Source organism: Miniopterus schreibersii, assembly GCF_964146895.1.
Source record: "Miniopterus schreibersii genome assembly, chromosome: 9".
Classification (NCBI taxonomy): domain Eukaryota; kingdom Metazoa; phylum Chordata; class Mammalia; order Chiroptera; family Miniopteridae; genus Miniopterus; species Miniopterus schreibersii.
Genome location: NC_138118.1, coordinates 74,739,834 through 74,757,554, shown reverse-complemented (window position 1 = coordinate 74,757,554; position 17,721 = coordinate 74,739,834). Strand labels below are relative to the sequence as shown.

At 39.6% G+C, this 17,721-nt stretch overlaps 1 protein-coding gene across 1 annotated transcript in view; it reads left to right on the top strand.

The window, feature by feature from the left end:
* SKAP2 (src kinase associated phosphoprotein 2) overlaps positions 1 to 17,721 on the top strand; it is a 142,822-nt gene that overhangs the window by 75,362 nt on the left and 49,739 nt on the right. Inside the window, exons 5-9 of the mRNA XM_081146660.1 lie at positions 1,555 to 1,632; positions 2,630 to 2,713; positions 12,842 to 12,966; positions 13,836 to 13,899; positions 14,303 to 14,440. Of these exons, the coding sequence (XP_081002786.1) occupies positions 1,555 to 1,632; positions 2,630 to 2,713; positions 12,842 to 12,966; positions 13,836 to 13,899; positions 14,303 to 14,440 (489 nt within the window). The remainder of the gene's footprint in view (positions 1 to 1,554; positions 1,633 to 2,629; positions 2,714 to 12,841; positions 12,967 to 13,835; positions 13,900 to 14,302; positions 14,441 to 17,721) is intronic.

The window sequence follows — 17,721 nt, the reverse complement described above, 5'->3', positions numbered from 1 at the left end:
GGCCTTGTGCGTGAAATACCAGCCTCCCTCCAAGGACGTTTGGGTCCCCCTGCTGCCTCTCCCCGTCCGAGTCGCTGGGAATGCAGTGGGCGCTTGGACGCGCTTATTTGGATTCCCCGAGACCCGTTACCATCGTGCGTGTTTCAGATTCCCTGACTGCAAGTGGGAGGAAGACCATTCCTTGCCTGCTCTTGTAGGCTGTTGCTTTCAGTGTTTAATGTGTCGAGCCGCTTTAGAAAAGTAGGCCTGTTATATAACCAGTATATGTTCATGTCATAAAAAGGAAACTCGTCTTTGCCGGTATATGCTTATTTCCTTAGGGTACCGAAAACGTCTGGCCACAAAAGCAAGCCCATGTAGTAATCGTCTGCAACAGAAACAGGCTGCTCTGCAGTGTAGGTTAATTCTTTTTCTTCCCTTAGTTATAAGTTCTCCGACAACCACTTTCACCTAATCAAAAGGAAATCTTTTAAAATAACTACTATGCTTAACTTGCACAGTTACCAAATCATGATTTTTTCCCCCCTCTTTCTCCTTAAAATTCTCTAAGCAACATTAGTCTTACATTTCCATTGGCATGTATTCATTCGAATTCATAGTTAAGTTACACTAACATATATTTATTATAACAATTAATAAAAGCTAGCATTTATTGAATGCCTGCTGTGTGCCAAAGGATTAAGGTTCAGAGCTAAACTTATTTTGGGGACAAGGCTGTGAATTTTGATTGTGAAACAGTTTATCATGTAATTGTGAATTTGTTGGAATGTTGTGTAATTGAATGTGCTGTGTAGTTTTCCATGGTGAGATCATGTAATTGTTGTGTTCGGCAAATGTTCGGCAGATAGGTTTACGTTAGCGTTCATGTGCCATTAAACCTGCATCTGTAGCCGGGCTGGGCATGGCTCAGCGGTTGAGCATCGACCTAGGATCCAGGTGATCGGGGTTCGATTCCCGGTCAGGGCACAGGCCCCAGTTGCAGGCTTGATCCCCAGTCTCCAGTAGGGGGCACGCAGGAGGCACCCCATCAATGTTTCACTCTCACATAAATGTTCCCCTCTCTCTCTCCTTACCTCTCTCTAAAAATCAATAAAAATGTGTGTGTTTTTAAAAAAGAAGAGGGACATGCAAATAACAGTCAACATGTGTCAAGATTCTTAAAGAGCTAATCCAACAAATATAAAGAAGCTTACATGATTTATTGAAATCTCCAACTTCTCTTTCAGGGATTTATTTCATTTACTTATAATGGTTTCCTAGTCCTTTTCATGTAGATCAAAAAGTATCGCCCTTTAGAAATCATTTAATTACATAATATTGCTGTGTTTGGGGGAGCATAATATATTAAGATGTAGGACTACAGGACTTTTTTTTTTTTTTGCTCTTGAGATTTACAGGAGGAAGAAAGGAACTACCTATGAAATGGATCTGAAACAAAGCTAATAAACTTGGATTAATTAATTTGGATAATTAAAAGTCACTGAATCTAATGAGACCTGGTACTTGGTTTTTCTAAAATGGATTACTCACTACTTCCCCCCCTATTTCCCACAGGAAACCAGTTTCCTCCAGTTGCAGCACAGGACCTTCCTTGTGTTTTTAAGGCTGGCTACCTTGAAAAACGCAGAAAAGGTAAACTGTAAGAGTCTAATCAAAAATTTAAAAATGGTTTTATCCTTGGATAAAAGATGCTTGCAATATACATGTGGAGCCAATATTCTCTTTAGGTGATTGAAGAGTTTTAAGACCCTCAGAAAATCTGGATAACGTTAATCCAAACCGAAAAAAATACAGCTTTGAGCGCTAAATAATTTTTATAACAAAACATGTGCTAGGTTTTTAGTCATCAACCTCAGTCATGTGTAAGTGACGCAGGAGCTGCCCCCTGCCCCTGCCTCCTGGAGGAAGGCGCGGGCCTTGCCCGCAGCCTCAGGGATGGATTTCTCACCGCGGCCGCCCCCACCCCGCCGCGGCGGGTTCCCCCGCGCCTGGCCTGGCTGCACCGGGCCTGTGCCACCATTCCCATGCTTCAGTCGGCGCTCCTCTCCATCGCTGTGATCGTTGGCAGCTGACCACATGGCCTCACTCTTTCAGCACCAATCTATAAGGGAAGTGAAATGTGGAGGTGCTGTGATGATCTGGGAAATGAAGAGCAGAGGTCTCTTCATTACCATTGGGCTTATCTCTCCGAGCCCCTTTGGGCCTTTCTATTTATATTCCATTTGCTTTTCTTAGCTTTCTTAGCTGACTTTTAAAGCTGAAAGAGATAATAGAAATAATCTAGGTCAGCTCCTCCCCCTCCTTTTTATAACAGATGAGAAAATGAGACCCACACGAATCCGTTATCTCCAGGCTGTGGAGTCAAACGCTGTTTTGAGTCCGTCAGGCAAGTTTGTCAGCCGTGCTGTTGGTCCCATAAATGTAGTGGCTCCATCTCTGCTGCACTTTATTCCTTTTAGCTTTGTCTCCTGAAAAGAAGACACAGATGAATTAGTCCTAGAATTTTAGAGCTAAGAAGGAACCTTAGAAATTATATTAACAACTTATCCTTTTACAGTAAAGAAATGGCGTGATGTTTACATATGTTACGTATATTATCTAAACTGTGCCCTTTCCCCCTTTATTGCAGATCACAGCTTTCTGGGATTTGAATGGCAGAAGCGGTGGTGTGCTCTCAGTAAAGGAGTGTTCTATTATTATGGAAGTGACAAAGGTATTGGTCTTGAGGGTTTGGGAGCCATGTTTCACATCCCCTCCCCCTTTTTGGTACAGAGTAAACTGAAAACAGATGGAGGAAGAAAAACTGAAAACTTCAATAATTATAGTCTAAGACTGATTTATAATTCTATTTCATTATCTGACAAATTCTCCCAATTCCAGAATGCTCTAAAAGTTAATACAATTATGCTTTATTAAATTAGCAAAGAGAGGAAAGTAACTTTCGCCTATGTGGCCTTTCACCGTAGGAAATATTTATCATCCAGGCTGTAGTTGTAGAATCTCTGGAGAAGTTGAGACCGTTAGGATTGTGAGAGTTTAGCTGTCTGAGCACTTCAGCTGTATTAACTTGTCTAACTACAACTCTGTGCGGTAAGGTACTGTTATTAGCCCCATTTATTTTACTGTTTGGAAAACTGAGAACGGAGAGGTTAAGTAACTTGTTCATGGTCACAGAGCTGGTAAACGGCAGGTCTGGGCTCTGAACCTAGGCATAGTGGTTAGAGTCCATACTGTTTACCACTATTGTCACTCTATTAATTTAGAAACAAAATACACCTTGTAACTTCATTTGCTAATTAACAATAGTCACTATTTGAACAAATAGTCATAAAATATTGAAATTTAAAGAGTATAAGCTTTATTAGTTTTGTTTTTTTCCTAGGAAAAGAAGGTCAGAAGTTGAATATTATAAAGTGAGGGTCATGGAGAAATAGCTAACATTCATTTCCATAAAGGACACTTAAGAAGAAAAAAGACATAAAAGTTTAATATCACTGTATAGAAGCTTTCCCATGGAAGTCTTATCAGTGTCGTTACTTGTGTTGTGTGGAAATTTATGTTTTATTTGACATTATTTTCAGATTTTAGGGTGTTTTTTTCTTATTAAAAAATTGGGCAGATATGATGAGTGTGTTTCAGATAAATTTGAAATACGTGCATGATGCTAGTTGATCTCACCTTTGGGCTAATGGAATTAACAAATGATTAATTTAGTTTGTAGTTTGCATTGTGTCACTAATTTACAATATGTTCAAATGTAATGATGGCGTCAATGAAGTATAAACTATAAGTAACTATTAACAGGCAGCCTTCTTTCTCCTGCTAAGAGTAAGTGGGTGAATGTGTCTGAAAATCTAGAATCCAGGTTCAGTTATGATTAACCCTCATCATTAACGTGCGTTACTATTTTAGAAATATAATTTTGTACAGTGTTGTGAATTGAGATCAAGATCTTTCTTTTCTGTGAAGACATATCCTCAATTTTATAAGACCAGAGGAGAGAGGTTTCAAAACCTTATGACTTTGGTTCGGTCAGGCCTCTCGTTTCTAATTTCTTTAACAATCAATGAGTACTAAGGTCTGTTTCCTCCATTCCCAGTCCTGACTGGTGTATACTAACTGTTAGGTCAGAGATTCACAAGAGTTTTCCAAAAACCTAAGGAGTGTTTATATTTATTTCAAAGGCTAATATTCAATAAATAAACTCTAGGGTTTTTTGGGAGGGAATAGCAGTTAAATTCCCATGTCTAGTCTTATTTAATTAGACCTTTTGGTAACAACATTCTTTGTAATTTGTGTTTTAACTACTTTGTGGTCCCTTTGGCCAGCTCTACCACCACCACTGCTTTATAAAAATTACTATTCCAGCATTCCTTTTTTATGTGGCTATTTGAAGATCTGGTTTATATTTCCTTAAATTCTTCCCTTTCTGTTAACTAGGAAGCCTCCCGTTTCCATGGAGATTTCAGATCTGTGTTTAGTGTTTTTTTCTGTGGCTGCTTCCTTTGGAATTCTTGGCCAGCTCTTCTCCTTTTAGGGACTTGGGGGAAAAAACCTCTCTTTAGACTACTTTAATTGCTTGTTTGTTATGATCCTAATTTCCTTCCTTTGTATCTTTTTCTTTCCAGGAAAGTTTATGTGTCACATGAAATTTTTCTTTTCTTTTGTGAAATCAGTCAGATAACTGATTTGTACAATCTTGTTTACCATGTGTGAACCATTTACCTAAACTTTGGAAAGAAGTATTTAGATATATGAGAACTATAATCCTCCAACTAAGTAGGATTTAGATAAATGGATTATAGAGGCACAGAAGGAGTTGATACCACTTACTAGGTTAAACTGCACTTTGTTACTGTTTGACAGATACATAGTTCATATTTTCTAACAGAATGTGTGCGCCAAAAGCCATTTTGACCCATCAAGATAGTATTGGCATAGAAAAAGTAGTTCTAGTCTCCAGGGTAAATAATGCACTTACCTTTGTATCCATAAATATTATCCACATTTATTATTCATGGCCATTTGCGGCCCTTAAGTAATAAATGTATATATATAGAGAGAGAGTACATATTTCATCACTTGATAAAATTGCATCCATCCTTTCATCTCCTTCCTCTTCCTTTGATTGTTCAAATCTCATTTATCAAACTCATTTGGTCTAGATACTGAGACTGCCATCAAGGTGGTCAGTCAGTCATCTACTCATTCGTTTTTTTGTTTTTTTTTTATTTGATCAGCATCTGTTGGATACTTGGTGGTTACTAGGCACTGGGAATCCAAAGATAACCCTGCTTAGAGGTACTCACAGTTGAAGTGAGAGGAAGAGAGGAAGTTGTGGGATCGGAAGGGGGGCTGGATAGATAAACTGATCATTTCTACCAAGTATAATAAGTGATTTAAATAAAACACCTTTGGACCACAAAGGAGGGGTGGCTAACTGCCCAGGGGAGTTAGTCCTTCTAGTGGAGAGGACATTTGGCCTTAAATAATGAGTAGGAGTTTGTCAGGTGACTTGAAGGGTAAAATGGACAGTCCAGGCAGGGGAACAGCAGAGATTCTGAGTTGCAAAAAGCCTTGGATGAGATAAAAGCTGGGATCAAGGCTGAGCATAGAGTGAGTGGAGGGAGGGGGCACATAAAGGTAAAGAGTGGGTTAGGGTGTGATTAAGACTAGGGCTTTATGGCCAGATCTAGTTTTTAGAAGTAATTGTAATAGTATTGTGGAGGGTGGATTGGAATAGATAGAGACTGGTCAACAGGAGCATGTAGGAGGACTCTGAACTAGTGTAGGCAAGAGAGGTTATCACAGGGCTTCGGAGAGGCAGCCAAGGCTCAGGGCAGACCTCCCTGCCCCAGAGTCATGCTCGCCCCCCAGCCTGGCTGTTATCAGCCCCTTCAGCAGGCCTGCAAGTGAGGAACCTGCTGCCAACTCCTGTTTTACTGTTTCCCCTTTTTCGTTTTAACCTGCGTATGATCTTGAAGCGGCCTAATGAACCTCATTTACCTCTCTTCACTTTTGAAAGGGGAGCGGTTAGTGTGTAATATTCTCTTTTCTTCCCACTTAAGAGATTTTGCCACCTCACCCCCACTCTGTAGTTAAAGAAAATCTTAGCACTGTCCAGTATGTGGCAGCTGCAGTAGCCTTGGTCCTGCCAGATCATCCTAAGTGTATATCAGGAGTTATTTATTACATCTGGGGGTTGTAATTTTTTCAGTGTTGTATCTTTTCAATATATAATAAAAGTCATTAGGAAATTGGGCGTAATACAGATAATTTAAAATAAAATTTTTAGGTTGGCAAGGAAATAAACATTTTAATTGAAATTGACTCCTCTGCTCTCTCACTTCCGCCACAACCTCACCACTGATAGGAAAACTAGGATGTGTCTGCTCAGTTTGGATGAAAATTATAAAGCATCTTTTGATGTCAAAATAGCATCAAAGTTCTTTTTGAATATTTAAAAAATTTTGTTAAAGGACAGTGTTTGTACAATTGGAAGTTCTGTTGTTTTATAGCAACAACTTTAGTAATTGCATAAAAGCTTGCCCTTTTCCCTGATTTATTAGAGGCAAATTCCTTGGTCACAGCATCAGCATTTAATAATTGTGTGATGACTATGTATAAAATGCATAAATGAACCCATTTAAAAAATTTACATTATAATTTTGTGTAAAGAAGGGGAATACCTTTGTTATTCCTTAAGAAAGAGGAATAGTTGATTCTACTTTTTATCAGAGTTATTGCAGTTTTATAGACTTTGGGGCCTTTGATGTGCAGATATTAACTTTATAGTTTATCACAATAAGTGTGAAATAAAAGGCCTTTATTTCTGCCTTTATACATAGTTAAGAGACCTTGTAACAGGACAGCGATGTTAAAATGTACATCTGATATTTAGTAGGATTTTCTTAGCATGTAGAAATATTCAGGTACAAACTAAGTCTTATGAAGGCTCTGATGATGACAAATCATGTTGGTTTGCAATAAAACAGGACACAGTTTGATTTAAAATATATCTACCTTCAATCTCTATATATCTTCAATCTATATATGGATGTAGATATATTTTAAATCAAACTGTGCACTGCTATAACTATTATATAGATATAGATATATGGATGTTGATGTGTCTGTGTATGTAGATAGATAGATGATTGATAGATACAATAGCATGTACCAATAGACTTTTTGAACACGTATGTGTCAGGTGTTATTAATACGAAGTGCTGTAATCCATTGGCTCAGAGGAGTGGGCACAGAGCCCATAAAACAGTATGACGCGTAGAAGCGGGCTCGCTGGGGCAGCAGGCAAGTGAGGGCTGTGAGCCAGGAGGGCACGGGGTCAGGTTGGCACATGTCAGGAGTCTGGCCTTTCCTGTCTAAGGGACAGTTGAAGTTTGTAAGCACTGAAGGTCTTACAGATGGCATGAGAAAGTCTGGTTGTGTGTTGGAAAGATCACACTGCCAGCTGCCAGGAGGTGAGACCGAAGGCAAGATGTGCCTGAAGCCGAGTGGCGGAGAGTTCAGAGAGGTGTTGTCCCTGGAGCTGCAGGTCACCTGAGGCGTTTGAGGTGCTCTCAGGTCACACGAGCAGCAGCGGTGTCCCTTATTTTCTGAAGACTCTCTGCGTAATGTTTACCTTAACAATCGCTATATGCTACGATCGCCTGATGGACCATAGCATAATTATTACCTGAATTTCAGTTGTCGAGAAAGACAATACATATAGTCAGAGAAGTAGAAACGGGGCCAAATTCCCGCTCCACAAAAATGCCTGCCATTTATTTGGTCTCCATTCATGGCTACTGCACGCTACCTTGTTATTAATCATGTTTATACCTGTGGTTGAAAATATGTGGCTGTATCAAAAACCACTTGATTTTTATTTTAAAGAGAAGAAAAAGTTTTGGAAATTCCTAAAATTTCCTCTACCAGATCATATGAGCCAAACTTTTAATTCTAACGAACATGCTTCCCTTTGGGCCCATAAATATTGCCTATGTTTATTATTCAGAGCCATTTGGGGCCCTTAAATAAAAACACATATAATTCGATATTTCCTCACAGTATAACTCAAAACACCAGAAGTATATTTCTGAATTAGCGTTAGCGGCTGTGTTTCTGTGAGCTGTATAAACAAGGAAAATGTTCTTATTATCTTTAACTGAGGGCCTAGAACAACTTGTTAATCAGTTTGACAAAGTTTATTGGAAGGGCTTAGTGTTAAGGTGTGTATTTTCCTCTGACCTGCTAATTAAATGAGGGTTAATACTTGTAGAAATAACATGAGTTATTCAGTAGGGAGAAAGGCCTTTAAATATAAGAAGCAAACATCAGAAATTTCTGAACACATTGCATATCTTCTGTTTGCCAGCCATTTGTACCAAGTTAGCATTCTTTGTATAAACAACAGAAACCAACTTTGTTTAACTATGTAGAAAAGGAGATTACTGGGAGACCATTGGCTCTCAGGCAGAACTGATGGGAGGGCGAAACAGCCAGGCTCAGAAAGCAGGCCAGGACCGAGGGAGGGAAGGTGCCTAGAACTTCAGCCCCATGCACGGCCCCAGGGAGGTGGACACGCTCTGGGACACACTGCTGGCCCTGTGACACTGCCATCGTGCACTGACTGCAATCAGCGAACGCTGCCAGCCTCAGAATGGACTCTGAGCTCTCCCCTGATTCTCCGGTTACTCAGTTCAGTTGTAGGTCCCAGGCTGGAGCATCAGCTTGGCTGATCGGAATCAGGGAAAATCTCCCTCCCTCCAGCATCTGTGGTGGGAAGTGGGCTGTGCTCCTGACAGTCCCCGGGCTAATGTAGGAAAGACACTTGGATCCTGGGATCCTCAAATGACGAACGCCCACTACTTACAGGAATGCTAAATGATTGGGAACTGTTTAGTTGTTACGTTTATACTGTATTTAAAATGATAGGAAAGTGATTGGTGTTTTAAGCATGTTTTCTGAGAGCCAGTAAAGAGAAAAAGGAAGCATGTTTGCAGGAAAAATGGGGCCGACTGGATTTTGGTAGGTGGCAGTGGGGTGGAGGGAGAAAACATGGGGGCAGTTTACTGTTTTGGGGGCTCAGTGAGTGGAGGTGCCACTTACTGAGAAGGATGGAAAAGAAAGATCACAAGTGTTCTTTCTTAAGGTGATCTCCACTGAGGGCACATTATATCCGTTGTGCCTGTAGGACATTTTACGAGATGAAACATGCGTAGTGAGCAGATGAAGATTTGAATGTACAATTCTGAAGCTGGACTAAAGTGGGAATTATGAGTCACGAGCATATTGATGGGAATTTAATCCTTGGAATTGGGTGCGGTTGCCCAGTGAAAACTGGAAAGGGGGAGAGACCGGATTTAGAGCATAACCCTTCGTGGCCGTGTAAGAGGCAGGCCATGGAGCGGAGCTCACAGAGCAGGCTGAGAAAGTGGGACCCAGGTTGCGGGAGGAAAAGCAAGATAACGTTTATCTTCTCTACTGAGACTTCATCAATTACATGTTCTAGACCAGTGGCTTTTCAGACATTGACTGTGTGTCAGAATCACCTGGGTGCTTGCCAAAAATTTGGTTTCCTGGACCCATCTCCAGAGAGTCCTCTGTAGCAAGTGCAGAGTGGTAGGCATTTCTGCATTTTGAACAGGCATCCAGGATGATTCTAACATAGGCGATACCTGAATTTCCTTGAGAAACACCTTTCTAGGAGACAGTGTGAAATGGGCAGCAAGGCTTTGGAATCAGATTTACGTTACGGTCCTGGCTTTTACCGCTTACTCGTTGTGTGGCCATGAACAAGTTGGTTATTTTCAGGTTTGATTTCCCATCAGTGCTGGAGTATGATCAGTGCCTTCTCTCTCTTAGAATTATTACAAGGCGTGTATGAGATATGCTACATTAAATTACTGGAATATAGAAGGAGCTCAGTAAATGTCAGTTGTCTTTTTGGCACTTGAAAAGCCCAGAACACATCTGTAAACCTAAAAGCCAGTGAAAAAGGGGAAGGAAATAGCTTTCATTAACCTCATGCATTTTGTTTTGTAAGAGATCAGAGCCAACTGCTTTTTACCTTGAGTCTACTGAATTAGAATTGTGTAAAATTAAGTTACTGATTTAATAGATTTCGTTATCTAGGTTTCTCCTGCAGCCTTCAGTTCTCTAGACCTTACATTCGAACAGCATGGTACAGACAAGGTTAAAGTGCGGCACAGGAGCCCAGGGAAACTGAACGAGGGACCAACTCCTCAAAAACCTTGAGGGCATCAGTGTGTCATAACAATATAAAAACAAATACCCTAATACTACCAGGTCACCAAGGAAACATTAAATTCTGTTGAAAAGAATTGAATTGTTTGAGAAGTTAGGGAAGTATGTATTTCAGACAGATTTCCATTATAATCACTAGAATTTGGGCACTTAAAGGAGTAAGCTTCTGCTACTTGGGTAGTTCACTTAAATGAAATGAACTGTCTTTTACAGTTCTGGGTAGATGAACTTCCATGACCTTATTTCTCATGTGATTGGCATGTTACTGTTTTTAACAGTCTGCCTCAAGTCAACAGGTGACCTTGAAACTGTCCCTGAAGTCACTGCGGAGCGAACCTATATGTAAACTACTATGGATGGCCATTGCATGCTAGGGTTTCTCCTTCCCCTCTGTCTAGGAGAGAGGCTGATGTGAGGGGAGGCGAGCAGGGTGTGGTCATAGTCGGATTTTGCCCGTTTCATGTCTTGAGTTTCCCATCTCACACCAGCTGCTTGGAAATATGGCTGCTTTATGGTTATGGGTTTGCAAACGCCATTGAGGAAGAGTAATGAATGCCCCTCCGTTTTCTTCAGCCTTTCTGGTACTATTTGCTACCCCAGCTTGGATGTTTATACGATTATTTACCCTCTAATACTCAATAGTCCGCTGAGTAGGTTTAGGTAGTAGTTGCTTCCAGCTACTTCCATAGCTTATAGTGAAAATTAAATCCTTTTGCAGACTAGTGGATCACTGACTAATGTTTCAGGAGCACTTATTTTTGTAGTGTGTGTGTGTGTATGTGAATGAGAAGGTAGGAAAGTCTGGTAAGGTGTTACCAGCTTTTGTCTCACTGTACCTATAATGCCCTTCACTTGTTTTAAGTGCTCAGTATAAATTTGTTGAGTGAGTGAATGAATGACTTAGTCTTCTTTGAGAATTTTCAACTGTGCTTAACCATTTATTATTATTATTATAGCTGTTCCCCAATATTGTTGTCCCAGTTAGGTATTTTGCTAAATATTTCCTGGGAGTACCGTTCCCTAAAATGTGCCGTGAAAAAGGCTTCCCTGGACAATTAATTCTGGGAAAAGCTGTATACTAAATCTTTCTCATAGAAAGTCAGTTAATATGTAAATATATTAAGGGCCTCAAGAAGGCCTGCACTAACAAAACCTGTTAGCTTTATTTAACTCAGAATTTCCCAAACTTATTTGATCGTAGAAGCCTATTTGTATCCCATAAAGCGCACTTTGGGAAATGCTGCGCTAACTTTTATGATTTTTCTGTACCTCACAGTTCACTGTAGGCTGTTTCCACAAAGCACACTTCAGGTTTTGGATGTCAATTGCTTATTCAATCATCCAAAGGATGGAAATTATCACTAAATATGATTAGAATGTCCACATTTCAGTCAGGAATTGCTAACTCAGATTTTTTTTTTTCCATTTGCTATTTTGAACAAGATGTGATCCCAATAACCTTTTAAAAATGAGTGTTACTTCAGGTATTAAATTAGTATATTTAAGAAAAGGAGATAAATATTATTTGGTGCGTTGAGCTGAGAGAGCCCATCACCCCACAGTATGGAAGCATTTCTGTATTTCCCCTGAGCTCAGTAAAAAAGACGGTTGTCCCTATTATTTTAATATTATGTGTTAATCTAGGAAATGAACCTGTAGCTGTACAGCTTTTCTACCAGACTGGCATAACTGGGTGAAATAGAAAAGCTAAATTTATTTTCAGTTTCATAATATCAAATCTGTTGTTGTATTCCTGCTTTCTTTTCTTTAATATCTGACTAAAGCCCAACTCGTCTTTTCTTTCGACACTTCATCATATGGGATGGAAATGTGCTTTCCTAGTTTAATTGTTCACTGGCTGGCCATGAAACCTACTTCCTTTGGTTTGGTTTTGGTAACTAATGCTTCTCTCCTTGCTTCCCTACTCCTCTCCATCTTTTAATAATCTTTCCCCCTCACATCTTTTAATAATCAATTTTGTTTTGTTCTGCTTTGCCTTTTAAACTTAGAGTTTAATTCATGTGAATTTAGGGATTTTTTTTCAAAGAAAAGTTGCTTTTTAGAGGCTTTTGAGTGGGGGTGGGGTAGGGTGGTGTTGAGAAGAGAGGGCGATAAACAAAACCCAGCAATTTTTCGTCTAGTCGGCTTTTCCCACGGGCTTACTAAACCTGAAAGCACCGCAGATCTGTAGAGAGTTTGGCTAGCAAGTTTCGAGTTCTTGAATTTTTTGCTACCTGAAAGTGTCTTATTTCCATGCATCCTTCCGGATAAGACCACCATCTTCAGACCTCTTCCTCCAGTTCCCTAACACATCCTTTTAAAATCCAACCATCCCAGGTATTTCTGTACTTTTAGAATTAAAAGTGATACCTAGAAACATTATTTAAACATTATATTAAGTATAATGTTTATAATGTTAAATAATGCAATATTTTTTTGTCATATAAGCGATATGCCAAAAAATGACTCTTCCCAAGAATTGACAAAGAAAATCTAAATAAAAGCCCATTGACTGGGTGTTTGCACTCAACCGTAATAAGTGAAATTCTGGCTTTCACTGTGTCTTCTGCAGACAAACAGCAGAAAGGCGAATTTGCAATAGAAGGCTACGACGTCAGGATGAATACCACCCTCAGGAAGGACGCAAAGAAAGAGTGCTGTTTTGAAATCTGTGCTCCTGATAAACGTGTCTATCAGGTTGGAGTTTTTGTGTTGTTTTGAAATGAAGTTGATAAAATGTTTTGATTTCATTTATAAAGACATTAACATTTTGTTAAAACAACTCTCCCTGGCATTTTAATAATAAAAAATACTGGTTTTTATGCATTGAACATTCATGTAAGAGGTAATACGTTTTTAAAAATTCAGATTAGTTCAAATGATATCTTCTTGAAAAAGAACAAGCGAATATGTGATTTATCAGTTACTTCACATGTGGCATTTTATGTCTATTTTAATAGAACTGTGTGGTTTCTTAAAAGAACTACATAGCAGAAAGAGCAAAATTATCAAAGGGAAAATATCAAGAGTGTTCATGCATATTGCGTTGCTCAGGGTTGTGGGAGAAAATGAAGGTAAGGGCACATATCAGCTCCGCAATTCAAGAGCTATCAGCGAGCATCAATACAGAATGTATGTTTAATAAGTTTTAAATATCTGAGATTGCAGTTGAAAGCCAGTTAATTAAGTTGTCAGATAGTGTGTTGGAATCTGACAAGAACATTTTTAAGAAAACTGCACCCAGCAGTCTAAAGAAATTCATGGGTGTCTTCTAATTGTCAAGGGCAAATTTCGCTCATCAGCTCTGCCTTTGACATTGATGAAGAGAAGCAGCTTTTTTTCCTGCACAGCTGCCAGCTGCTGATCAGAGTTTCAAATCCATCATCCTCTGCTTCAATTACGTAAATTTGTCAAAATTAACTGTACATTATAAGAAGCATCCTTGCAAGAAAAGTAGTACTAGACATGAAAAGAATTACTAATGGTCTTAAAGAAATGATAAGAATGCGGCACACCTTTCACTTCCACTGGGGTGATTTTTCTTGTTGTTGTTTGTTTTTTATTAGTTCACAGCAGCTTCTCCCAAAGATGCCGAAGAATGGGTACAGCAGCTGAAATTTGTATTACAAGGTAAGAGCGATCAATTGAACAAGTTATTGCAGTCTTTAAATACCAAATAACCGAACGATCTGGATTTTCATATATCAAAAGCATATCGAATTCCTGTGAGAAGACCAAGGGAACTTGACTGTTGTTAATACAGACCATTGACTTCAGATTTAGAAAAGGATTCTGTTCATTCCAACTGGCAAATTGGAAATTCACATATTTATGCAGCAATCAAGTTTTTTAAATGTTTTAAGTTCAGGATGTAGCATATAATGATTGTGACTTTGTGGGGCTGCATTCATTTAAAACACAGGGTTTTGCAGATCTCTTTTGCATCCTTTCAAGTTCATGAGCGAGTAAGAATGGCTGGTTTTCAGGGTATTTGTTACACACCCGTGATGTTTATCCCTGACGTGCTTTGTAGACATGGGATCGGACATAATCCCTGAGGAAGATGCAGAAGGAGGAGAGCTCTATGACGATGTCGACCACCCCCTGCCCCCCAGCGGGTCACCAGCCAGCAGCCAGCCCATCGATGACGAAATCTATGAAGAACTTCCCGGTATGTATTATCTGGGGGTTCATTTAAGGATTTGGGGACTTTTTAAATTGTTAGTGTCATCAAGTTGACAACTTAAGTGGAAAATGGTGAGCTATTAAGGACCAGGACAAAGAACATCTTCAAAATCCTATTTTACGAAAAGGGTTGTGCTTGAGGGGTTTCAAGCGCGTGGAGGTTCACTTGCGAAAGTGAACGGAATGTTAAAATGAAGCTGAGGCGGCCCTAATCTCACGGGACTTTTGGCTCATTAGCATTGTTTATGCTACATAATTTTTTAATTAAAAAATTGACTTGCCTTACAGTTTTTTCCACCGACTCACCCATCATTTTTTATTTATACGTCTTGGAACTTCCATTAGCCAGAAGTTCTATGCACACCCCATATGTCAACAACTTCTGCCTCGTCCATTCCTCCTCGCTGTAGTGTGTGGCATTTTCTTGGAGGAATATTGTTGGACTGTAAACAAAGGCCTTTTAAGGCTTGGATTGTTCTGATTTGATATTTGATCGATATGAAGATTTTCTTTTATTCTACATTTTTAAGCATGCGTCAGTGGTCGTGTGCCTCAGTATCTGTCATGTAACATAACATTAATTGTCTATTAGCTTATTTCACTTGCAGTTTTAAGTCAACCTAAAATTAAGAGATTGGCATGTGGAACTTAGTACGCTTAGAATATGAAAACATTCAGGGAATTTTTGCATTACTCTAAATGAGCCTTTTTCCGGCTGTTAAGATATCTGCAGAGAATAGAAGTGATCGTAAGCAGCATAAGTGAGATTTAACTAATACCATCGAAAGAGGCTATTTCTTTCTCTGAATAGAACAATTTAATGATACAGTATAAACCTTAAAACTGATTTTAAAACTACTTAAAATGTTCCAAATTAATGTAAAATGTCACTTTCAGTGAAGTCAGTAAAGCGTAACAACTAGCACATGGACTTTAGAATAAAAAAGTGTAAATTCTGGCTGTACCATCTAGCTCAGGAACTTTAAAAGTCAATTTCTTCATCTATCAAATGGGACTAATATCATGGGGGGGGGTGAGCTAATGTATCTAAATCTCTGAAGACCATGCCTGAGTCATAGAAAGTTCGCAATGAATTGTACACCACTGTTGTTTTCTTTTTTGTTAATCCTCAACTGAGGATATCTTTCCCATTGATTTTTTAGAGGGAGTGGAAGGGAGGGGGGAGACAAAGAGAGGGAAACACTGATGTGAGAGACACGCCAACTGGTTGCCTCCTGCACGCGCCCTGACCGGGGCCAGGGATCGAACCTGCAACCCTTCAGCCGGCGGGCCAATGCTCTAACCACCGAGCCAAACCGGCCAGGGCATATTGTTTTCATTACTGTATCTGGTAAATTCTCACCAGTGCTTATGTGAGGTATAATAATAATTTTCTGAACAAGTAAGAATTAATGATTTAATGGTGTTATACATTCAAGATATTACAAAAACTACTCAAAATATGCGTCTACATACTGTCTTTTACTGCCCTAAAAGGAGATGATTAGTATAAAAGCGTAACTTTGTGGGGAACAGTATGTTTTTGTTATTTTAACAAGCTCTATGTTTATAGCTCCTCCCTTTCCGATTTATCCTAAGGAAATGGCATCTGCCACGGCGTCAGTTATCCTTGGGTGGGAAGAATACTCTCTTGCTTTTCTTCACACCATGTCATTAATACAATCCTTTTAGTTTCAAAATGTTCTTAAGAGCTTGTGGGAATGTACACTGATGTCACGTGGAAGAGTTGACGTCAGTGTCCATTTAAACACAGCGCTGTCACACGCATCTCATTCCTTGCAGCCCTGCGGTGAGTGGGCTGCCTTACAGTTGCTGAACTCGCTGTTAATTAAGCTCTGCGTTCCTTCAGCTTGACCACTCTCTCCCCGCCCTCCCAGGTGAAATATTGGTGAAAAATAAAGATCACATATTCATCGTCATTTTCATGATACAGGCCCCAAGAAAATCTCCTGGCCGCAGCTTGAAATCTTAAAAACAGGAACCAGCCTGGCTTTCTCTCGCTACAGATGCCCTTCTCCCTGTCTTGGGCCTGTGGCCACACGGTTGTTGGGCAGACTGGTCACTCTTTAAGCAGCCTTATTTCTCGCTGTGGTCTGGAGGAAGCCTAAGCTGCTCCGGGGTCCCTGGGCCCGGACAAAGCGACTGCGCTCCCCAGAGCCTGCAACTGGGCCCCGGGAAGGAGGCGGGCGCGCAGCTGTGGGACTGGCTCTGCCCCAGTGGAACCAACATCTGCACAGTTCACGTTTGTCGGGTTTCAGCCAGTGCCACAGAGGGGATTTTTCTTACGAAAAGCCCTGAAGTTGTCTCTTAGAGCTAGAGCTTTTGTTTGATTAAGTATCTAAACCTAGAAAGGTAACTTTTTTCCTTTAAAAAAAAAAAAAAAATCCATCTTCCAGGATAAAAATTAAGCTAATTGCTTTCATTGGGTGAAAGAGGGATATAATGTTGAGAGGAAGTGCAGAGAGTGGAAAGGCACTGGACATATTTACAAACTGTTGGTGCTTTTCCAGTTCTGTACAAAGAACTGCGTTTCTCCGAAATCTGACTGGCTAAATTCCCCGAATTAATAAGTAGGACCACTGCAACCCAGCTTTCTGTCCGTCACACAGAGCTGAGAACTAACTCTCTCAGTTGGGAGATGAAGTGTGTAATGTGTTTGAAGAAAAATCAAGGGTTCAACATGTTACTTTAAATCACAGATTTCTTCTGAGAAAGGAAAGCTCTTATTCTAACAAATGCATTTTTAATATAAAACAAACCTGCAGTGTTTAAGTCTCAAGAGTAAGAAGAAGAAAACACTGTTTAAAAAATTGTATTGCAAAAGATCCCTTGAAAAATGTTTATAATCTATGGGAGTATAAGTAGTTTCATTGTAATTGTTTTTCAGTTAGAATATTCTAACTTTATTACAGCAGCTTCTCTTTAATTTCTTGTTCATTAATTTTTAACTAACTTCATAAAAGAAAGAATAAATTTGTAAGATTTCTTTGTGTTTAGGGGATTTATACATATGTGCAGAAGAGTCGAGGGAGGGCTACTTCTGGGGAGTATCAAAAGTATGTGCCTTTTCTTCAAGTGCCCTAACGCTTTGACACCGTTTATGACTTAGGACCTATTAGCATAGGCCAAGTCAGGTTTGCTTACATTGTGATGTTACTACAGCATGTTTGTGTTTGTGGAGCTAATGTATTGATCAGAGTGCTCAAAGTTAAACTGTTCCATAGCACAGTAATGAGTTCATTTGGC